Source organism: Myxine glutinosa, chromosome 12 (assembly GCF_964187855.1).
Source record: "Myxine glutinosa chromosome 12, kmMyxGlut1.1, whole genome shotgun sequence".
NCBI lineage: Eukaryota > Metazoa > Chordata > Myxini > Myxiniformes > Myxinidae > Myxine > Myxine glutinosa.
In genome coordinates, this window is record NC_136272.1 from 103,458,970 (window position 1) to 103,480,012 (window position 21,043).

Sequence of the window (21,043 nt, forward strand, 5' to 3'; positions counted from 1 at the left end):
ATATTCTGCTCACTGCATTACTTTTTTTCAGATATTCTGCTCACTGTATTTAACCAGACAGACAGATCGAGGTGAAAATATGACCACATCCATCTTCGGTGGTGGATATAACAATGATGATGATGATTGGAGAATGGTCATTCGCTTAATTTTGTTCATGTATTTTCAGAAATGGAATCCAAAAGAAAAATCTACAATTCCACAAAGTCACACTAAACGACAGTGGGTTCAATGACGACGAGCGCCCATCGCAACAATGATTTCACTGTCTCGCAGCGAAAGTGTTGGTGCCAACGAAGCTTCGCCCATCTTGGTCACTTCTCCAATCCCTTCAACAACCTCAACTTGCATGCAATGCCCAGACTGTGGTCAGCGGCACAGCCCAGTCGAAAGCCATACCTATGAGTACCGCCAAGACGTCGATGATGACTTGACCTGTCAAATCTGCCTCCAGCCGCTCGTAGCTCCCACCGACACGCCATGTGGACACACATACTGCGCTCGTTGCCTGCGGGGGTTTTTGACCTCTTCAGGTGGCGCCGCTTTCTGCCCACTCGATCGTAGGCCGTTGAGGCCTGAGGCCTGCAGACCAGCTAGCCTGTTGGTACGGCGTCTCCTTGATAAGCTCTCTGTAGCCTGCCCCTTTTCATGCGAGTGTGGTCGTGTTGGCTTGCCTCGCGGTGATCTGGCTGACCACCTAAGGCACAGGTGAGATATTTGGTTCTATCCCTCGCACACATTTCAATGCATTGAACACCTTATGATGGTCATGCAGGATGGAAGAGAAAGTACAATTTATTTTTTCTTGGATTGGCTTCAAATTTAATACTTTCATTGATTGCCATTAGTTGATCATGAAGGATTACTGCATTTTTATTTATTTATTTATTTATATTACACGTTTTATCCTCGCCAATTCTTTTTACAATTTCTTCATGCTTTATGTCACACAATATGCACTGAGTCACCTCAAACCTATTTCAAGCTGATGAACCAGCATTATTTGCGTTCAAAGCTGATGACCCTGTGTATGACATAACGATACTCATTCCACTCAAGATCATAAGTTACAAACATCTAGGGATTTGACTGCTTTTGTACCTTTTAACTTGTGGCAGCAATATCAACCTTAATGACCTTTTGAAGTTTACCTTGCATCACAAATCATAGCAATCTTCATGACACCTGTGCATGACGAAGTAATAAACAGATTTACACAATCCATCTCCATAAAAGGGCCATCGACATATTGTATATGCAAATATTTTGTTGAAAAGTTGATATTCTTCCCTGTCGCATATGCAGTATACTTGTGTATTATCCATTTGGGCAATTCCACGGTTACTCACATTACAATACATTACATTAATGCATCTACGTATATATATGTAATGTGAGTAACCGTGGAATTGCCCATTTGCTTGCCTTCCCTTCCATGACTTTTGTTCTCCTAACTTTATCAACCCCTCCCCACGACTCCCACACCTTCATATTATGTACATAATTTGTAGATGGCTCCAAAGTCTGTTAATCTTAATTTAATGGCCGAATATGTCTTTGGAGATGAAAAGGAGGGAATGATTCCATGTACAACTACATAGGTCGCAGAAAATGGCTAGCATTTAGATCTCCACACATCATCCATTCCATTATTGAACCACTAGGAGGGCAAACTCCCTGAAACAGCCACAATTATCCACTAGATGAAGTTCTCAGACTAATCACAGGAACTGATAGTAGAGTGCAAAAAATAAATCAAGGCTTGCCATGAGACGTTAAATCTGTGTACGCACTACCCCAAACATCGCTTTGCTCTCCCAGTGCATCATCCAAGGATGAAGAAAAGTAACTGGAATTGTTGGTAATGTGGGCAGAGGGGTTTTCATTATAAGGGTGACGGAGTGCACACATTATAATTTCTAACAATAGTACACAATGCAGGAACTTGTCGAGTACCCAAAAGTAAATATCTAAAGGTTGCAAGGCTTCAGAAACCAAGAGAACTAGAATGGCACTCGTAGAGCACATAGTCTCGCCTCCCACGCTCATTCTGAAGAAAAATACCATCATTAACTGAACACGCTACTGTTATGGCCCAAATAACTATATCATCCATGCACCTTATTATGTCACATACATTACATTATCCGAAGCTTTATTGATTATTAGGATATCTAACAACCACTTTTGTGCACATTAAGGCTAAATTGTGTCAATGGGAATATGAAAAAAAATTCAAACTATATTCCCCTTCTCTACTTGATCATATATATGAAGGTTCGCATCGATCTGTTAACTTAAGCGGTTCTGAAGAAGAACATTTAAAAAAACGTTTTTATTTGCATTCCAATATGGCCACCAGATCACGTGACTGATGACATCATAAATTTAATTCATCACTAACATTGGGTCGCAGATTAGATATACAGACTTGGCATGTAATATGGAATATTTTTTTTGTGGGGGTGAACTTACTTTTCAAGATGTCTTAGAACCAAAAGTTCATTGGAATTATGTTGAAATTATTCTAGATTTTGTTAATGTGACCTTTAAAAGAAACAAAAACCACATTTGACATTTCGAAACAAATAAATTGAGCCCTGAAAATGATGTAAACTGATATCGAACTCAATTCATGGACAGTACTGTGTTAAACTTCTGTACGTTTTCCAGAAGTATCTCTTTATTTTGCACATTAGCCAAAAATTTTTTAAACAAAAACAAAAGTTAAATTACGACTGGGATTACGGACAGTAAAATTACAGTTCAGTACTTCGTGTAACCCCCACGAGCATTCAGGAGAGCACGTACACGTGGAGGCATGCTGTTCACGAGATTTGCCAAGGTTTGGACAGGAATCGCTTGCCATGCAGTGACAATAGCCTGCTGCAATTCAAGCACTGAGGTCGGCTGCTGGTCCAAGTGGTCGATTTGACGAGTTAATTCTGCCCACAAGTTCTCTATCGGATTCATATCCGGGGACATGGCAGGCCACTCCATATGCTCTACACCATGGTCAGCAAGAAAGTGTTGGATCATGTGAGCACGATGAGGCCATGCATTGTCATCTTGAAAGAAAAAGTTTCCTCGAAAGGCTGCACGAGCAAATGGAAGCAATGTTTCTTCCAGAATGGCCCTGTACTTGAACTGGTTCAGGTTTCCATTCAGAAAAACCAGGTCAGTTTTGCCCCCTGCATGAAAAGCAGCCCAAACGGTCACCCCACCACCTCCAGCTTGGACTCTTGGCACGATACAATCTTTGTTGTAGGCTTGATGCACTTGTCTGTGCACTCGGACGCGGCCATCTTGACGATAGACCAGAAATCTAGACTCGTCAGTGAAGATCACGTGATTCCAGTGTCCTGGCTGCCATTGACGGTGCTCTCTGGCCCACTGCAATCGGTGCTGGTGGTGTTGTCTGGTCAGCCGTGGCTTTCTCAGGGGACGCCTGGCATGATAGCCTGCTTGAACCAGTCGTTGGTTGACTAGCCTTCTGGATACAGGCACATTTGTCAGTTGCTGCCACTCAGCCCTAAGCCGATTAGCTGACTTGGTACGGCCATCGCGGACTAACCGGTGCAGCTGGCGATCATCCCTCCTTGTGGTTCTGCGGGGACGTCCTGGCCTCGGTATTGGAGTAGGGACACCCCTCTGAGCATTTCGTTTCAGGATCTTTGACACCTGACCTTGAGTGATGCCATACTGCTGAGCAATAGCACGCTGTTTCATGCCTGTAATTTCGTAAAGCCACCACTCCATGACAAACAGCATTGTCGAGTTGACGGACCATCTCCAGAGGAAGCGGCAATAACTTTTGGAGACGTGCAGCAGTTGTTTTCCACTAATACAGAACGCAACAACCCTTGTATACCCGATTGTGAAGCTAATCGTCAAATATACCTGTCCGTACATTTTGCCACGCCACCTGTGATATAATCCTGTTGTTGAATTCTTGCTGCGACAGACAATCAGTGACATGGTTCTTTTAACAAATAAATCACCAAAGTGTAAAAGAAACTCACCAGATTGATATACTGAGTTAAGAAAGTAAACCCAAGTCAAGAAAAAAAAATTATTCCATATTAAATGCCAAGTCTGTATATGAAGTTTCAGATTTTCACATTTTTCAGATTTTTCGATTTTGATTCAACCAATTATGGCTGGAATACCACTTCACTGATGATGTAATCGTTATCACACTTTCTATTCTATTAAATATATAGTGTGACAACGGGGGAGTTGAATACATACACCACATGACCAAAAGTATGTGGACACCCGAACATTGAACATCTCATTCCAAAATCATGGACATTACTATGGAGCTATGTCCCCCCATTTGCTGCTACAACAGCCTCCACTCTTCTGGAAAGGCTTTCCACTAGATGTTGGAACATTGCTGCGGGGATTTGCTTCCATTCAGCCACAAGAGCATTCGTAAGGTCGGGCACTGATGTTGGGTGATTGGGCCTGGCTCACAGTCGGCGTTCCAATTCATCCCAAAGGTGTTTGATGGGGTTGAGGTCAGGGTCAGTCAAGTTCTTCCACACTGATCTCGACAAAATATTTCTGTATGGACTTCGCTTTGTGCACAGGGCCATTGTCATGCTGAAACAGGAAAAGGTCTTCCCCAAACTGTTGTCACAAAGTTGGAGGCACACAATCGTCTAGACTCTAGAATGTCATTGTATGCTGTAGCATTAAGATTTCCCTTCACTGGAACTAAGGGGCCAAGCCCAAACCATGAAAAACAGCCCCAGACCATTATTCTGCCACCACAAAACTTTACAGTTGGCACTATGCATTCGGGCAGGTAGCGTTCTCCTGGCATCCGCCAAAACCAGATTAGTCCATCGGACTGCCAGATGGTGAAGTGTGATTCATCACTCCAGAGAACGTGTTTCCACTGCTCCAGAGTCCAATGTCGGCTAGCTTTACACCACTCCAGCTGAAGCTTGGCATTGTGCATGGTGAACATAGGCTTGTGTGCGGCTGCTCAGCCATGGAAACCCATTTCATGAAGCTCCCGACGAACAGTTGTTGTGCTGATGTTGCGTCCAGAGGCAGTTTGGACCTCAGTAGTGAGTGTTGCAATCGAGGACAGACAATTTTTACGCGCTACGTGCTTCAGCACTCGGCGGTCCTGTTCTGTGAGCTTGTGTGGCCTACCACTTTGAGGCTGAGCTCTTGTTGCACCTAGACGTTTCCACTTCACAATAACAGCACTTACAGTTCACCGGGGGAGCTCTAGCAGGGCAGAACTTTGATGAACTGACTTGTTGAAAAGGTGGCATCCTATGACGGTGCCACGTTGAAAGTCACTGAGATCTTCAGCATGGGCCATTCTACTGCCAATGTTTGTCTATGGAGATTGCATGACGGTGTGCTTGATTATATATACCTGTCAGCAATGGGTGTGGCTGAAACAGCCGAATCCACTAATTAGAAGGGGTGTCCACATACTTTTGGTCATGTAGTGTATGTCCATATTTTTAATTGAGTGGTTTTTGATCCAATTTTGGCAATCCAAAATTTTTATCCAATTTGCCTGCCATACCATGTGACCTATGACGTCAGAGTTATCAATAAAATATTCTCCATGGGGAGTCCCTCCTATGTTTAAAGTGTCGCATGGCTCAGATAAGTGGATGCAAAGAAAAGCATTTTTAAAGCAAAAATAGACAGTGGCCTGCAAAACTATTCACCGCCCCTCCCCCCCCCCCCCCACACCCCACCAATGTTTTCACATTTTGATGCCACCTGAGCTTATTTCATGATGCTTTCAAATCAAACTTAACATATGTAGAGTCTTCATAAACTACTCCAAAGTGATAAAGCTAAAAATTTCATATAAAATGTGATTACGTTAGCTCACGGCAGAGAGTAGAGTCATCAGCAAAGAGTTAAAGAGGATTTACCAGAGTCAGTGAGAACATTGGTGAAGATTAGGCATAGGATGGGGCTGAGAACACTGCCTTGGGGTACTCCAGCCTTGACAGGAAGAGGAGAAGAAAGGCTTCTGTTGAATCACACGTTGGCTACGATAGTGTAGAAATTCAGTAATCCAAGAGTGGAATTGGCCTTTGATTCCACAGGCAGACAGTTTTGAGAGCATGGCAGGATGCAAGACTGTATCAACAGGACAAGACATGTACAAAGATGCGGCCTTGATCTCATGACTGATAATGAGGGTCTCCATCCATTGTTGGGAAAGTAAATGCAGCATATCCAAGATAGAGTGACCAGGTCTGAGTCCAAATTGATGACCTAAGATGAGGCTGTTGGAGAAAAGGAATGATTTATGTCAACTGAGATGATGGATTCAGTGACCTTGCTGATGATTGGAAGTAAACCAATTGTTCTGTAGTTGAGGGGATCAGTTTTTGGACCTTTTTATTATGTAATGCTGTGATGTTGGCTGACATCTAAGCACATGGAAGGTGACCTCAGGTAAATGATAGGGTGAAAAGGGCAGATAGGGAAAGTGCAAGAGCAGCAGAGCAGATTTATAGGACACACAAGCTGATGTCTTCCAGTCCAGTTGCATAGTCAGAGTCGAGGGTTGCTAGAAACCTTTCCACCTTCTCAGGTGCAAAATACAGAATTCAGCAGCATTTAGGGTACGGTCCGACTGGGAAGGGTGGGTACAGAGAGAGGGAGAGAGAGAGAGAGAAAGGGGAGGGGGATGAAAGATTTTGAAGCAAATACAGAATAGAAGCATTCGCCTTCTCATGGGCAGAGTTGGTTGTGGTGCCATTTGAAATGCGAGAAGGGATGGAGGAGGGGTACTTCAGGAGCAAAATATTTGTTTGACGAGGTTACAAAATAAGTGTAATGGGTTACATCTGTATATAATCAGTGGCTTAACTTTAAATTAAGCTCCCCCACTTATCTAAGGAGTTTTAAGGTACAAGTCACTTGTTTAACCAACAAGGCAAACATGAAGACCAAGAAGCTTGCAAAAGAAGTCAGACATAAAGTGGTGGAGAAGCACCGTTCAGGAGAGGGTTATAAGAATATTTAAAAGTCACTCATTATCCCTTTGAGTACGGTGAAATCCATCATTAAGAAGTGGAAGACGCATCATAACACCAAGACTCTACCGATTCTAAGCAGCCGGGCAAGCAGGAAACTGGTTCAGGATGTCACTGGAAATCCAACAATGACTTTGAAAGATCTGCAAGGCTCTATGTCCAATATCGGGTCAGTGTTCATCAATCAACATATCCCGTTCCCTTCACAGAGCTGGCTTCTATGGACAGCTGGAAAGAAAGAAGCAATTACTGAAAAAGACATCTAAAAACCCATATGGGGTTTGTGAAAAGGTTTTGAAATGATACTGCAGGCATGTGGAGAAATGTTTTGTGGTCAGAGGAGACAAAAATTGAACTTTTGGGTTTACATTCAAAGCATTACATCTGGTGCAAGCCTACCACTGTACATCACCCAGTCAACACTATCCTTACTGTCAAGGATGATGGTGGCAGCATCATGTTAAGGGGCTGCTTTTCATCAGCAGGGACTGGAAAGCTTGTCAGGATAAAAGGGACAATGGATGGTGCAAAGTACAGGAGAATCCGTGATGAAAAACTGCTTGAGTCTGCCATGAATATGAAACTGGGTAGGAGATTAACATTTCAGCAGGACAATGATCCGAAGCACAAAGTTAAAGCCACATTCTTGTCGCTGAAAAATAAGAAAAATAAATGTTTTTGAGTGGTCCAGTCAAAGTCCTGACTTTAACCCAATTGAACATTTATAGCAAGACTTGAAGATTGCAGTCCATCGCCGATCCCCATCAAACTTGGCAGAACTAGAGCAATTTTCACGTGAAGAATGGGCAAAGATTTCACCATGTTACCTTGCAAAGCTGGTAGAGACCTACCAAAAAGACTCATCACAGTCATTGCTGCAAAAGGTGCTTCCACCGAGTGCTTAGGTTACATGTCAGGAATACCATGCTTTTGCAGGTATTCCTAACATGTAACCATCTTCAACTATAACATCCCTTCAGTTAGGAATAAAAGACTTCATTTGGAAGAATTGTTTCTACATAATTCGTAATTCATCTAAATGTGGCATTATTAGTAGGGGGTGAATACTTGTGCAGGCCACTGCAGATGTAGACAGATGTGTACACACACACACACACACACACACACACACACACACACACACACACACACACACACACACACACACACACACACACACACACACACACACACACACACACACACACACACAAATCTACAGTGTGGCTAGGGAAATATCTTCACAAACATATGCAATGTCAAATTAAAAATTTCAATTTGGCATAATCTGCACTACTGACTGATCAACATTTTTTATCTTGTATGAAGTCAATGCTCATGGAAGAGCAAAATGACTCAATTACGCCCAGATCTTAACACCACACAAGACCTGAATGTATTCAACTCGTTTACATTTGGACTGTGCAGATGATGCTCAGATGTAATTTGCAAATACTGGAAGCATATATTCTTACCTTGCTGGTTTTTTTTCAGATTAATTTTTGACTTTTATTTACACTTCAAGAGATTTAAATGCATGGATAACTAGAGCAATGTGACTGTCGCCAATATGCCTCCGCATAGTCCCAACAACGGGTAGATGCCCTCGTTCACTGTCCTAAAAATAAACAACTTTGATTTAAATCCCTTCAGCTGTTTTCAATTACCACATTTTCACCAGTCATGACAGGTTTCACATCGATCGGTGAAGCAGTTTCAGAGAAGGGATTTTTTTTTTGTAATATTGGCTTTCAAGCTAATATGGCTGCCACACCACATGGCATATGACCTTTAAAAATGTACACTCTGCATATGCATGGGTAGGGGAGATCACATTTGTGAAGTTTCGTGTTTATTGGATAAGGTAGGTTTTTCTATCCAAGATGGCTGCCAAACCATGTGACCTACGGCATCATCATTTTCAAACTATATGCAATAATGGTGCTAGATGATATTTGTGAAAATTTGCATCGATAGGGTAAGCGGTTTCAGAGATATAATTATTTAATATTTTCCTTCAATCCAATATGGCGCCACACTATGTGACCGCAATGATTGCACCGCGATGATTGCACCGCAATGAGCATGGAGAAAAGAAAGAAAACCAGAGAATTGTCTGAGGAGGTCAGACACAAGATTGTAGCCAAGCATGGACAATCTAAAGGCCACAAGTCCATCTCCAGAGACCTTGATGTTCCTGTGTCCACTGTTTTTTTTTTGTATACTGAATCGAGGCTCGTGAAAGAACTAACATTTATTTCACAAACAAATCAACCAGACAAACAAGATATATAAAAAGAGGGAGCGGAAGACAAGATGGGGAGAGAAGGGGAAGCACACAAACATAACATTTGAGGGCAGGGAGATGTGTGGGAGGGAGAGGGCTTGGGAGGAGGAGGCATGGGAAGGGGTGAAATTTGGGGTGTGGATTGGGGGTGAAATTAGCGGGGGTAGAAAAGATCAAGGTTTTGGATGGGGGAAGATAAGAGATGGTGGTGAACAGCTGTTTTAAAGACCTGGAGGGTGGAGTGGGATTGAAGAGAGTGAGGGAGTTTGTTCCAGAGGCGGGAGAAAAGAGGAATGATGGAGTGAAGGTGAGCAGAGAGTCTTGATTTTGGCAGTTTAACCATAAGAGGGTTGCAGGCAGATCTTGTGCGACCTGTAGGAATATTTGGGGGACAGAGCCCAGAGAGAGCTGGGGGGGGGGGGGGGGGGAAAGGCCAGAGAGGAGTCGGTAGAAGACGGAAAGACCACCAACCTGCCTGCGGTGAGTGAGTGAAAGGCCCTTGGAGTTAGCTTCATCGCGGGAGATTCCAATGATTCTGAAAGCTTTGGTTTCAACAGCGTGAAGACGAGCTAGGTGTGAGGCAGGAGCACCAGCCCAGAGGGGAGAGCAGTATTCCATTAAGCTGCAGATGAAAGCCTTGTATGTGGTGAGGAGCTCAGGTGTGCCAAGGAAGGACTTCGCACGACGGAGGATGCCCAGTCGGCGACTGGCTTTGGAGGCCAGATTTGAAATGTGGTTTTCCCAGGAAAGATCATGGCAGATAGTGAGACCCAAAAGCTTGGTCTGTTACGCAATGTTATCAGGAAGTTTAAGGGCCCATCGCACTGTAGCCAACCTCCCTGGACGTGGCCGCAATAGAAGACTTGATCGAAGGTTGCAGCGAAGGATTGTTCGAATGGGGGAGAAAACACCTCAATCAAGTGCCAAACAGATTCAAGCTGACCTTCAGACACAAGGTACGACAGTTTCAACTCACACCATCCCTCGCCAACTCAATGAAAGGGGGTTATATGGTAGGAGACCCAGGAGGACCCCGCTGCTGAGAGAGAGACATGAAAAAGCCCCACTGGAGTTTCCCAAAACACACGTGAACAAGCCAAAATCCTTCTGGGAGAATGTCCTGTGGATAGATGAGACCAAATTAGAGCTTTTTGGTAAAGCACATAATCTCTATGTTTACAGAAAACAAAATGAAGCCTTCAAAGAAAAGAACACCTTCCCTACAGTCGAACATGGAGGAAGTTCAGTGATGTTTTATGGTTGCTGTGCAGCCTCTGGCACTGGGTGCCTTGAATGTGTGCATTGTATCATGAAATCAGGAGATTACCAAGGCATTTTGGAGCACAATGTTCAAGCCAGTGTCAGAAAGGTAGGTCTGCGTCGAAGGTCATGGGTCTTGCAGCAGGACAATGACCCAAACACACTTCAAAAAGCACCCAGGAATGGTTCAAGAAAAAAAACGCAGGACTGTTCTGAAGTGGCCGGCAATGAGTCCAGATCTAAATCCCATTGAACACCTGTGGGAAAATCTGAAAACAGCAGTTGGGTGATGGAACCCTTCAAATCTGGGAGAACCGGAGCAGTTTTCACAAGAAGAGTGGGTGAAACTGCCAGCAGACAGGTGAAGGAAGCTCATACATGGCTAGAGGAAGTGCTTGACTGCAGTTATTTTGTCCAAAGGCTGTGATATCAAATATTAAGTCTAGGGTGTCAATAATTTTGTCAATGCCATTTGTTTTTATTTTCTCATTTAAAAGGTTATATTAAGTTCTGAAACCAAAACAAAGGTTCTGTAATATTAACAGTGAAATTAAGAATTGGGGAGACAAATACTTTTGTCAATTTCAACTTGTTTAGAGAAAATTGTGAGTTGTTTGAAAAAAGTGCAAGGGTGCCAATATTTATGGCCACGACTGTATATCTCCTTCATTCTAAATATGGACAAAATATGCCTCCTTCAATCTAGATTTTAAAATGTGTCCCTCAATCTAAATATGAACATTATATGTGTCCTTCATTCTAAATATGGACAAATATGTCTCCTTCAATCTAAATATGGACATAATATGACTCCTTCAATCTAAATATGGACATAATATGCCCCCTTCAATTTATATATGGACATAATATGACTCCTTCAATCCATATTACAAATACATTCCTGCTTCAGTCTAAATATGGACATAATAAATATCTCCTTAAATACAGATTTTAAAATCCCTCCTTCAATCAAGATTTTTCAAATGTCTCCTTAAATCCAGACAAAAATACTTGCCTTCAAGGGCCCACTCGAAGGTGGCTTAATGATGACTATCAATTTTCTTACAACTGCGCCTCTCTGATGTGGATACAGACAATACCAAAATGTCAATATCTGCCGTCACATAAGAGATGTGGAATGACTGAATTGAAGGTTTTGTGCGGTGTAGAATGTAAAGTGTGAAACAATAAACAGACCGAAGGTCGTGTTCCAGGTGCATAGGTATGGACCGTGCGCGTTTGGCCGAAGACTGTGAAAGGAGGCGGGCAAGCTATCACGGTCCTGCCCTCATTGTCACCTCTCCATTGTACCGCCGCACCACCACCTGGCCTGATCACCCCATCAATGTAGGAGTGGGGGGTGAACTTCACTCCACCCTGCATAATGAGAACGGCTTGGATAACCCAGCGTATGAGGAAAGCGCCGATGAAGAGGGTAAACCAATCTTTTTTTTTTTAAATCCTTCAACTTATGGTGGCCAAGAAATAACATTGTGTTGATGTTTGGAGGTCATATGGTCGGTTCTCGGAAGAAACCATTACGAGTCAATCAAGCATTACATCAAGTTAATGAACCAAAAAGCTCTTCCTGGAAGGAGGAAAGAGTAAAACTATTAAAAGCACCTCATAACTGCTGCTGACATTTGACTTCTAAGCTATTCAAAAAGAAAGTTTTTTAGGAAAATTTACGACCAGGTCTTACCACAAACACTGCTGGGAAGGGGCTGGCATCTCAGTATCCTCTGAGTGCCAGCATGGAATTCTGAGACAAAACATCATTCTCAGAAAACAAATTCTGGATAATGACAGAAGGATGTTTTGGCATACATATTAATCTCCTGCTACTTCGTTGGAATCACATCAGTTATGACATTTTCATGACACCCTCAATACCTATTACAAAGTACAATTTCAGGATTCTTAGACCACTAAACTCGGTCTCAGGGGGAATGCACCCAAACATGGATCATCTTCATTCTGTTGACCCATCAAACATGAAGGATTTGGTGCTATCCAACTGTATTATGGGTATGAAGCCAAGCCTTGCACGTTAATCCCTTTTGTCAACTGGAATGGGCAAAAAATCCACACTCATATGGATTAAATGTCCCTCAACACCTTCCCCCTTTTACAGGGCACGAACATCCCTTGTCCCGTGCAAAGCATCCCATCCCGAGACCTTTGAGCTATCTGCGTCACACAAACAGCAACGGCTCAACAGGGCGTGAAGACCAGCCCGACGATGGTACGTGCAAGCTGGCAAATGTCAGACAGCAGGCTATGAATTTAGTTTGCTTCTCCTTTGATACCTCAAAAATGGTTGCATTTCTGAAACTACAACAGAAGAGTTTGGAGGTTGTAAAACTTCATTAATTTCAGTGCTTGGTTGTCCCCGAGCAATAAAAAGTACAATGAAGCACTAGTGTTTGAATACTGATGCAACTGAGAATCATCTGATTTTTCTCTGTTAATCTAACTTATTCACATGTTATCTGCATTTTTTAGCTTTATCACATTGGAGTAGATTGCGAAGACTCTATGTATTAAGTTTGATTTGAAAGCACCATGAAATAAGCTCAGGTGGCATCAAAATGTGAAAACTTTGCGGGAGGTGGGGGGGGGGGGGGGGGGTAAATACTTTTGCAGGACACTGTACATTAGAGTCCAGTCCTGAAGAGAGATGGCTGCCAATCTTATTGAGTGAAATGCCAGACTTGACAGCATTGAGGCAGCTCTCTGAGAATAGCCAGATATGTTGACTCTCACGTAAAACTGGCTTCCCACCTAAAGAAAAGTTGAAAGATGGCAAAAAGCTCCACCAGGAATGATCCCAATATCAAATGTGGAGTTTAATTTTTTTTCCCCGTTTTGACCCCTGTGATTCTAAGTCCCCACCCCCTGGAGAATGAACTGGGGTCAAATCCAAAAATCGTTACATATTTCATGTGTCCCTCAATGTTGATTGCATATACAAAGTTTCTCTCAGATATGTTGACTGATATGTTTAAAGTTTCATTTTAAAATGTTTAAAAATGTGCTCGTAATTGCATTCTTCGTGATTTGACCTTTTGACCCCGCCCAAGGGGAATGTTCCAGGTGCATAGGTATGGACACTGCTCTTGCACCCTCTTGCCATGTAGTGATCATAACCACCAAGTTTGGTAAAGTTATGCCCAACCGTTTAGGAGAGAGCGTGATGGACAGACGGACACAGACAGATGGAGTCGATTACAATATCTCCTCGTTTTTTTTTTTTTTTTTTTTTTCAAACAGCGTTGGGATAAATATGAATGCATATCTTCAATATTATAACAAATTCATGTTCGAAATCGTGACTTCAGAAAGCTTGGCATCGATTCAAGTGGACTCGTACTTTTGTACCCCATTGTATATCTCATCCACTGTTATTCATATATAGTTATGTGTGTGGGGGTGTGGGTGGAGGGGGTGGGGGGTGGGAGTAGAGATTTCCTTTGAACAGACAGAACTGTATAGAGTAGTATGGCCCGTGTACGAGTAGTTAACCAATCTTGATGTAATAAGCAGGGACATGTAGCTTAATAATTGCTTGGCTAAGTTTCCATTCCTGAAATTAGTTTGTTTCCATTCATGAAATTCCTAGTAGTGTCCACTTGTTTTTTTAACGTGTACCCCTCCTTCCCCCTCGTCCACCCTGGCCTCTCCCTTGCACAGATTTCTCGATGTCCTTGTTCTCTTGTATGCTTGTTGTGCTTGTATGCTTCCCTCTGTCTCCCACTCTCCCCCTCTTGTCTCTCGCTCCCTTTATTATGTGTTTTATGTGTCTATGTTTTTTGCATTTAATGTGTTAGCTCATACACAAGCCTCGACTTTGTATTAAAAAATGAAAAAATAAACGTGAACCTTATGTTGCGTGGTGCGTTGTGATAGAAAACGGTGATGCGTTGTGATAGATAGCGAGGATTTAAAGTGAAGGATACATGTGTAAAACCTTTTGAAAAAAAAAAAAAGGGAGAGGAGCTTGTATCATGTGGTTTTGGTGTGCTTGGGGTCGCACTGAGTTCTGAGAGGATTGAGGATAATTGGCAGAATATCAGGGAGAGTCTGAGGAGAGCTTTGGAGGGAGGAAATGTGTTCTGGGAGGAAACATCAACTTGTTCGTCTGCCTGCCTGCTTGGTTCATGCTGCCTGTTCTTCATCCTGCTTGTCTCATCATCTCATCACCTCCTAGTCCCACCTGTTCGTGGCTGCTCAGCACCCCCATCCTACTCCGTTACCACCAGAGAGAGAGATAAGCCACACAGTTTTTGTTCCCTTTCCCTGTCTGTGTTTCAGTCTGGAGTGAGGCACCTTTAGATTTATTTTACCTCACTGTCGACAATCATGTTTGTCCATTACTTGTTACATGTTTCCCCATTTTTCTCTTTCCCAAAACCGCAATCGTATTCCTTCATCGGATTCAATCTTCCCCAATCATGTGTTGTTGGTTCGGCAAATAAACCCGCTGGCTTTTAAAATAAATAAGGTTCTCGTGTCTCTCCTTGGGTCTCACGCATGTGTATTCTGCCATAATTCAGAACGTCTTCACAGGAGTTAAAACCGTTCAGTACATCGTGGGATGTTAACCTTCTGCGGCAAAGTGCTCGACGTTCGTAGAGCCGTTGATGCTACGATATATATAAACATACATATATATATAAAATGTACACATAACTATGATGTCTATCCGTGCGTTTGTCTGTCTCCCGTTCACGGCGGCCATTTCTCGTGCTGCATTTGAAAAGCTGCGCTCACAGGAAAACGTCAGCATTTGCTTTTTACGGTGTAGCCCATAGGGCAAAGCCGTCGAGAACAGTGTTTGTCCATCTGTAATGATTTCAATTACAAAACTCCTTCAAGATAATGAGTTTTATTGAAATCGATCTTCCACGTCATCTACAAAACATAATCACAATATTAGCAGGAAATCATATAAAACCCTATAAAAAGCAAGCCATATAAAGATGTGTCATTTTAAACCTACCAGCTCGGATTCGTCAAGAAAGTCAGACAGCTCCCTCACACGCTCAGGCCAATCCTCTTATAGCACATTGCTTATCTCACCGCCAGAGAGGGAGCTGCAACGGGTCTTAACCGTTATTCTTCATTACATTCTCCCACCAATTAAAATTTCCACGAAGCACGCATGAACATAATCCATACTACGGCATATAATCCCACAGATAACATCGTTCATCAGCAAAGAACAGACAATCTACCACCCCAAATGAACCGGCTTCCGACTCTGTCTTCCGGCTCGGGTACGATAGCTGACAGAACTGATCTCAGAATCGACCACATTGGGCACTGCCGAACTAGGGGAATCTTCTTCAGGGCCGGGCCCCAGCGGCTCCGCACGAATCGGGACACCATCATGCAGCGGGGGCCTAGGCGAAGAAGAATCCGCTACTGGACCAAGAGGAGACAGCGCAGGTGTGTTAAGCGGTTCCTGCCCGGCTACATGCTCCTCTCATACCAGGACATGGATCCTCGCCACAAGGAGCTAAATGCCAAACCGATACGGTTGCCGTGCGTCCATCCGCCATCCGAATATGGGCATATTCCGGAATTGCCTCCAGCACGTGTACCGGATCGACTAGCGGTTCATATTTACGATTGCGGACCATCCGTCTCAAAAAAGTGGGTCCGGGTTCGGATAGCCAACCTGGCATGGATTGTCCACTCAAACTACGCCTTTGATAATGAAACATTCGATTGTGGGGAGTTTCATTTGTAGTAGTACATAGGAGAGTACGTATAGCATGTAAGGCCTCGAGTAACACTGAACCCCATTGATGAGGGTTCAAGCCCCGTGTTCTCAAAGCCATTTCCACGGCCTTCCGGACAATACCATTAAATCGTGTCTGTGCGAACTTGTCCGTTCCCCTGCGGATGCTACGGAGTAGTCCGGCTGGCGGTGATGCCTCGCTCTAGGAGGAAGGTCTTTACCTCCTGAGACATGAACGCAGCCCCCCTGTCAGAATGCATGAGAGCCGGATATCCGAATAGTAGAAACAGCTGACGCAGGCACCGGATGACAGTAGTGGATGACATGTCAGGGTATGGGAACGCAAATGGAAATCGCGAGTACTCGTCTACAACCGTGAACATGTAGCGATGCGGGCCCGGCAAAGGTAGAGGTCCCTTAAAATCGATACCCAGTCTCTCCCATGGACGGCCGGCTTGAATCAAAGTCCCCAACGGTGGCTTACGGTATAGAAACGAGGCTTCACTTCAGCGCACACCGAACATGAACGGCACAGGCGTCAGACATCATCTACCGAGAAAGGCAGGTTACGACAATGAACAAAATGCGAGACGAGTTACCCCCGGAAGACAGAGATTCGTGGATAACCCGCAGATCGTCGGATGTCATGCCCGCACAGACAGGTATAGACAGGGCATCGGCTGCCTGGTTATCGCGTCCTGGGTAATGGGTTGTGTCAAAGCAATACTCTGCCAATTATATCCGCCATCTCGATATCCTTTCAATTCTTAATGTGTTGTGCATGCCGATTGTCGTACGTAAAGGCCACAGACTGCTGATCGGTCACGAGTTGAAACTTTTTGCCAAAAGGAAAGTGACGCCATCGCCTGATCGATTCCATGATCGCAAACGCTTTCTTTTCGATAGCAGAGTGTTTACGTTCACTGTCACTCAAGGTTCGTGAAAAGAATGCCACCGGCTCCCCCCCTTCCCCCCCGGGTAAGTGTCGCAGCGATGCGCAATCGGAGGCGTCTGTTTCGACTAGGAAGGGTATTGTCTCGTCAATGGAGGTCACACAGGCTCCTGCTATATTTTCTTTTAGCTGCTGGAATGCGGCCTTGGCACCCATTGTTAGAGAGAACGTCTTGCAATCTACAAGAGGACGAATCTTCTCCGAGTAGCCTTGGCCCCACCGAGAATAATGGGCAAATAGCCCTAAGGCATGACACAGAGATGCACGATCACACAGAGCCACCACGTCGAGCAAAGGGTGCAGTCTCTCGGCATCTGGTTTTATCGCACCTCCGGTCACTGTGTACCCGAGAATATCTATCGTCTGGGCTGAATATTTACATTTATCCTCGTTGAAAGTCAAATGGTACTGTTGCGCGACCCACAGGAATCTGTGCAAGTTGGCATCATCGTCTTCTTGATTGTGGCCGCTGTTGTAGAAATGGGTGAACTTCTTATAAAGAGATTTTCTCAAGATGAGAATCAAGAAGACGTCACCACAGTTCCACTGAGATTTATTCAATCATCGAGAGAAGAACCAACACTATACGAACATAATACATGAAAATATACGCACAAACACAGAACCGACGCATTGTCCATTCGAAGGAGTTCTCTCTTCTAGCTTGGCACGATGTTCGTTATATAAGCCCCGTCTCCGTTAATCTTATAAGCCAGAGGTCTAAGGTCACCACGAAATTGCCCAAGACGCCGTCATCCCCAGCCTCCCCGGAGCCATTCTGACATCCGGTCTTCATCATGCAGCTTGACTCTGGATGTCTATCCCATAGGGCCGGAGAGGCGGCCATTGTTCCAACCGATAAAGGTCAATTCTTTCTGACTTATTCCATCTGAAATGATTAACTCTTATCCACAGTCCGAGCTAAGTCAACATTCTGCGCTTGGGCTTCCCATTTAAGGGCAAAAGCTATTTACAGATGGTGCCTATCGTCCTGGTCCCATTTCCACTGCTTTGCTCAGACTGCGAGCTTTGAAAGCACATTCTGGTTTTTAAATACTAATTTAACAGTGGGCAATAACTTGCCTCTCTATATCCTTATTATTCCACACCGCAAACCGTCACATTGTCAACGTACATAAAAATGTCGTTCAATTGCTCTTTCGCAATAATGTCAATGATGGTGCGCTGAAAACAAGTTACCCTGTTTGTTACGTTGAAAGGGATGCGACGAAATTGATAGAGCCTTTGGCCAGATTCGAACCCAGTGTAGGGCCTGTCAGACTCACGTATCGGTATCTGATGGTATGAATGAATGAATGAATGATCGTTTTAAGGCCATTTTCCCCGCTAGAGCGGGGGTTAGCCTTGCGGGCCCCATGACAATCATGGTTCGCTGTTTGAGGCAATGTTTTTATGGCCGGATGCCCTTCCTGACGCCAACCCTTGGTCACGCTCTTACGATGTGCAGGGATATGGTGTACCTATTCTAAATCCGGGTACACACCGTGATCATTCATCCCAGCAAGCTGGTACTCAATTTGCCGACCTTGGAAGGATGACAGGCTGAGTCAACCCCCCTGGCATTAATTCAGCGATCGACAGGGATTCGAACCCAGGATCCTAAGCCGGCACCCTAACCGCTAAGCCAACACCAGGGTATCTGATGGTATGCACTTCTTAATCCAAAGTGCTGAATACGCGGTACTTAGCCACATCATGTACCATATTGTTGCGGATCTGCCGCCGGCCTTCTCCCCTTACCAAGGGGGGATTAGTCCCCTTGTCTTTGACTGACCTGGCGCGACCCGGGACCTATTACGTCCCTTCCGGACAGCGCGAAATAGGGTTTCAGGACCAAATTCGCTGTTACCTAAGTACTCGCGCTGCCCTGGAAGCGAGGAAAGGAACAAGCCCCGCACGAACCACGTGTGTAGGTGAGACGCCAAGCGGTTGCGTACACGTGATTCGCGCTATTATCCCTTACGAGACCCGATTGGAGCGATCGTATTCGTACCACGCTTAGTCAATGGCGAAATCACAGACGATCGAATTGGAAGGAAGAACAGAATTTATTTACACGATACAATGGTAGAGAAAATGGGGACACAGAGTAGCCTTATACAGTCTTATACTTAATACCCAAGGACACGGGCCCGTCTCACACACACACTCACACGGGGATTGCAGATGGCAGGACGATGTTCACCAGCACGTCCAGGGATGACTTCCATGCAGCTCTCTCTCTCTCCGGTCCCCAGCACGTCCCGTGTAGATGGAAGGAGGAGAAGGCAGGAGCTCGCCGCGTGTTGTCTGATCGGAGCGGGTTATCATGGGGCGAAATGGTGGGGAGCGGACTTTGGCGTGACTGGCGGTTATTCACTTGCGGCTATGGCCGCGCTTACTCGCGTGGGTGAAAAGCGCAATATCCGTTACCGGCGCGTCTGGCTGCGCCCCCGTACTTTGTACAGTTCAACGCCTCTTTTTTTCTCTCTCTCTCCCTCTGCGCAAATCCTCAAACAACGCGCGTATCCCCAACAAGTCCTTTGCAACGCTCTCCACTTGCGAGTCCTAATCCTTTCGCCACCGCCGTTCAAGTCCTGCTGATAAGTCCTATCGCGCCACTGGTGCAAGTCAAGTCCTTCTGAGGGCTTTGCGCAGCGAGTTATATAGGCACGCCCCGCGAACCTTCTCGAACTCACCAGACGCGCTTCACCACGCCCTCTCACGCCATGCCGCTGGAGCTCTGATTGGCTGGTGGCTCTTACCGTCATTGCCTCTGCCGCTCCCGATCTCAACGCCGCTCACCCCGACCCCGTGCTCCTCCTTCTCAGGCCTACCTCGTGTTACTCGACTAGTGGTCAGCCGAATGGGGCGTGGGATCAATGATGCCCATATAGGTAGAATTGCACCCATCCCATATTACTCCCATAGAGGTAGAATTGGAGGTGGGACGCAAAATGAATGGAAGACCTATTCTCATGTCTTTACACAACGCAGGCACTAAGAGGGGAAATGGCCTATTCTTACACATACTAAGACATAACTATACTACAAATGGGCCTTTATGTTGCTTGTGTGACTAACTATGGGGGGCAACCCTTTAACCTTTAATGACCTCAATGTGCCAATCTCAAAACCGCAGCACTGCCCCCCTCCCTTGCCAGACTCGTCCCCGAGTCGAACCCACACACGTGAAACGACCGGTTTTGAGAAAGGTTTGGGACTAGTTTTTAAATTATGTGTGACACTTAGATGTGGTTCTCCTCTAACATTTAATCTAACTCCCTGTATGTGACAGTTTTACAACACTAGATATGTCCCACCTACTGCGTTGTGTAACTAACTCTAACCGACTCACACCCACAGCTAACCGAATTGCGGAATTGTTTTGAAACTAAACATAAAGCCGGTGGGTAGCATCTTATTTTCAACACTAAACCTAATTATTTACATTTCTATAACCCAGGACCTGTTCTTTTTGTGGAGAGAAGTTTGGAGGGGAGAAAACACAGCAATGCACCAATGCACCAATACACATTTCACAAAAAGTTCACCTTTCAAATGTCATATTTGCTGCTTGGCTGCATCTTCTTGCTTCCTGCTTCATCTTCGGTGTGCAATAAAAAAAACAACTTGAAGGTCTTCTTTCCTGGCACACCAGAATACAATGTACAAACCGTGTCCATTTTTATTGCCAGCAGGGCCAATCTCATGTGGTCCGACTGCGTGACATCGACGCCACTTAAAACCAGTGGTCTGCAGGT

General features: G+C 44.6%; 1 protein-coding gene across 1 annotated transcript in view; it reads left to right on the top strand.

The window, feature by feature from the left end:
- Positions 1-256: 256 nt before the first annotated feature.
- Positions 257-21,043, top strand: part of LNX2 (ligand of numb-protein X 2) — a 65,079-nt gene continuing 44,292 nt past the window's right edge. Inside the window, exons 1-3 of the mRNA XM_078766385.1 lie at positions 257-708; positions 11,796-12,016; positions 12,716-12,826. Of these exons, the coding sequence (XP_078622511.1) occupies positions 257-708; positions 11,796-12,016; positions 12,716-12,826 (784 nt within the window). The remainder of the gene's footprint in view (positions 709-11,795; positions 12,017-12,715; positions 12,827-21,043) is intronic.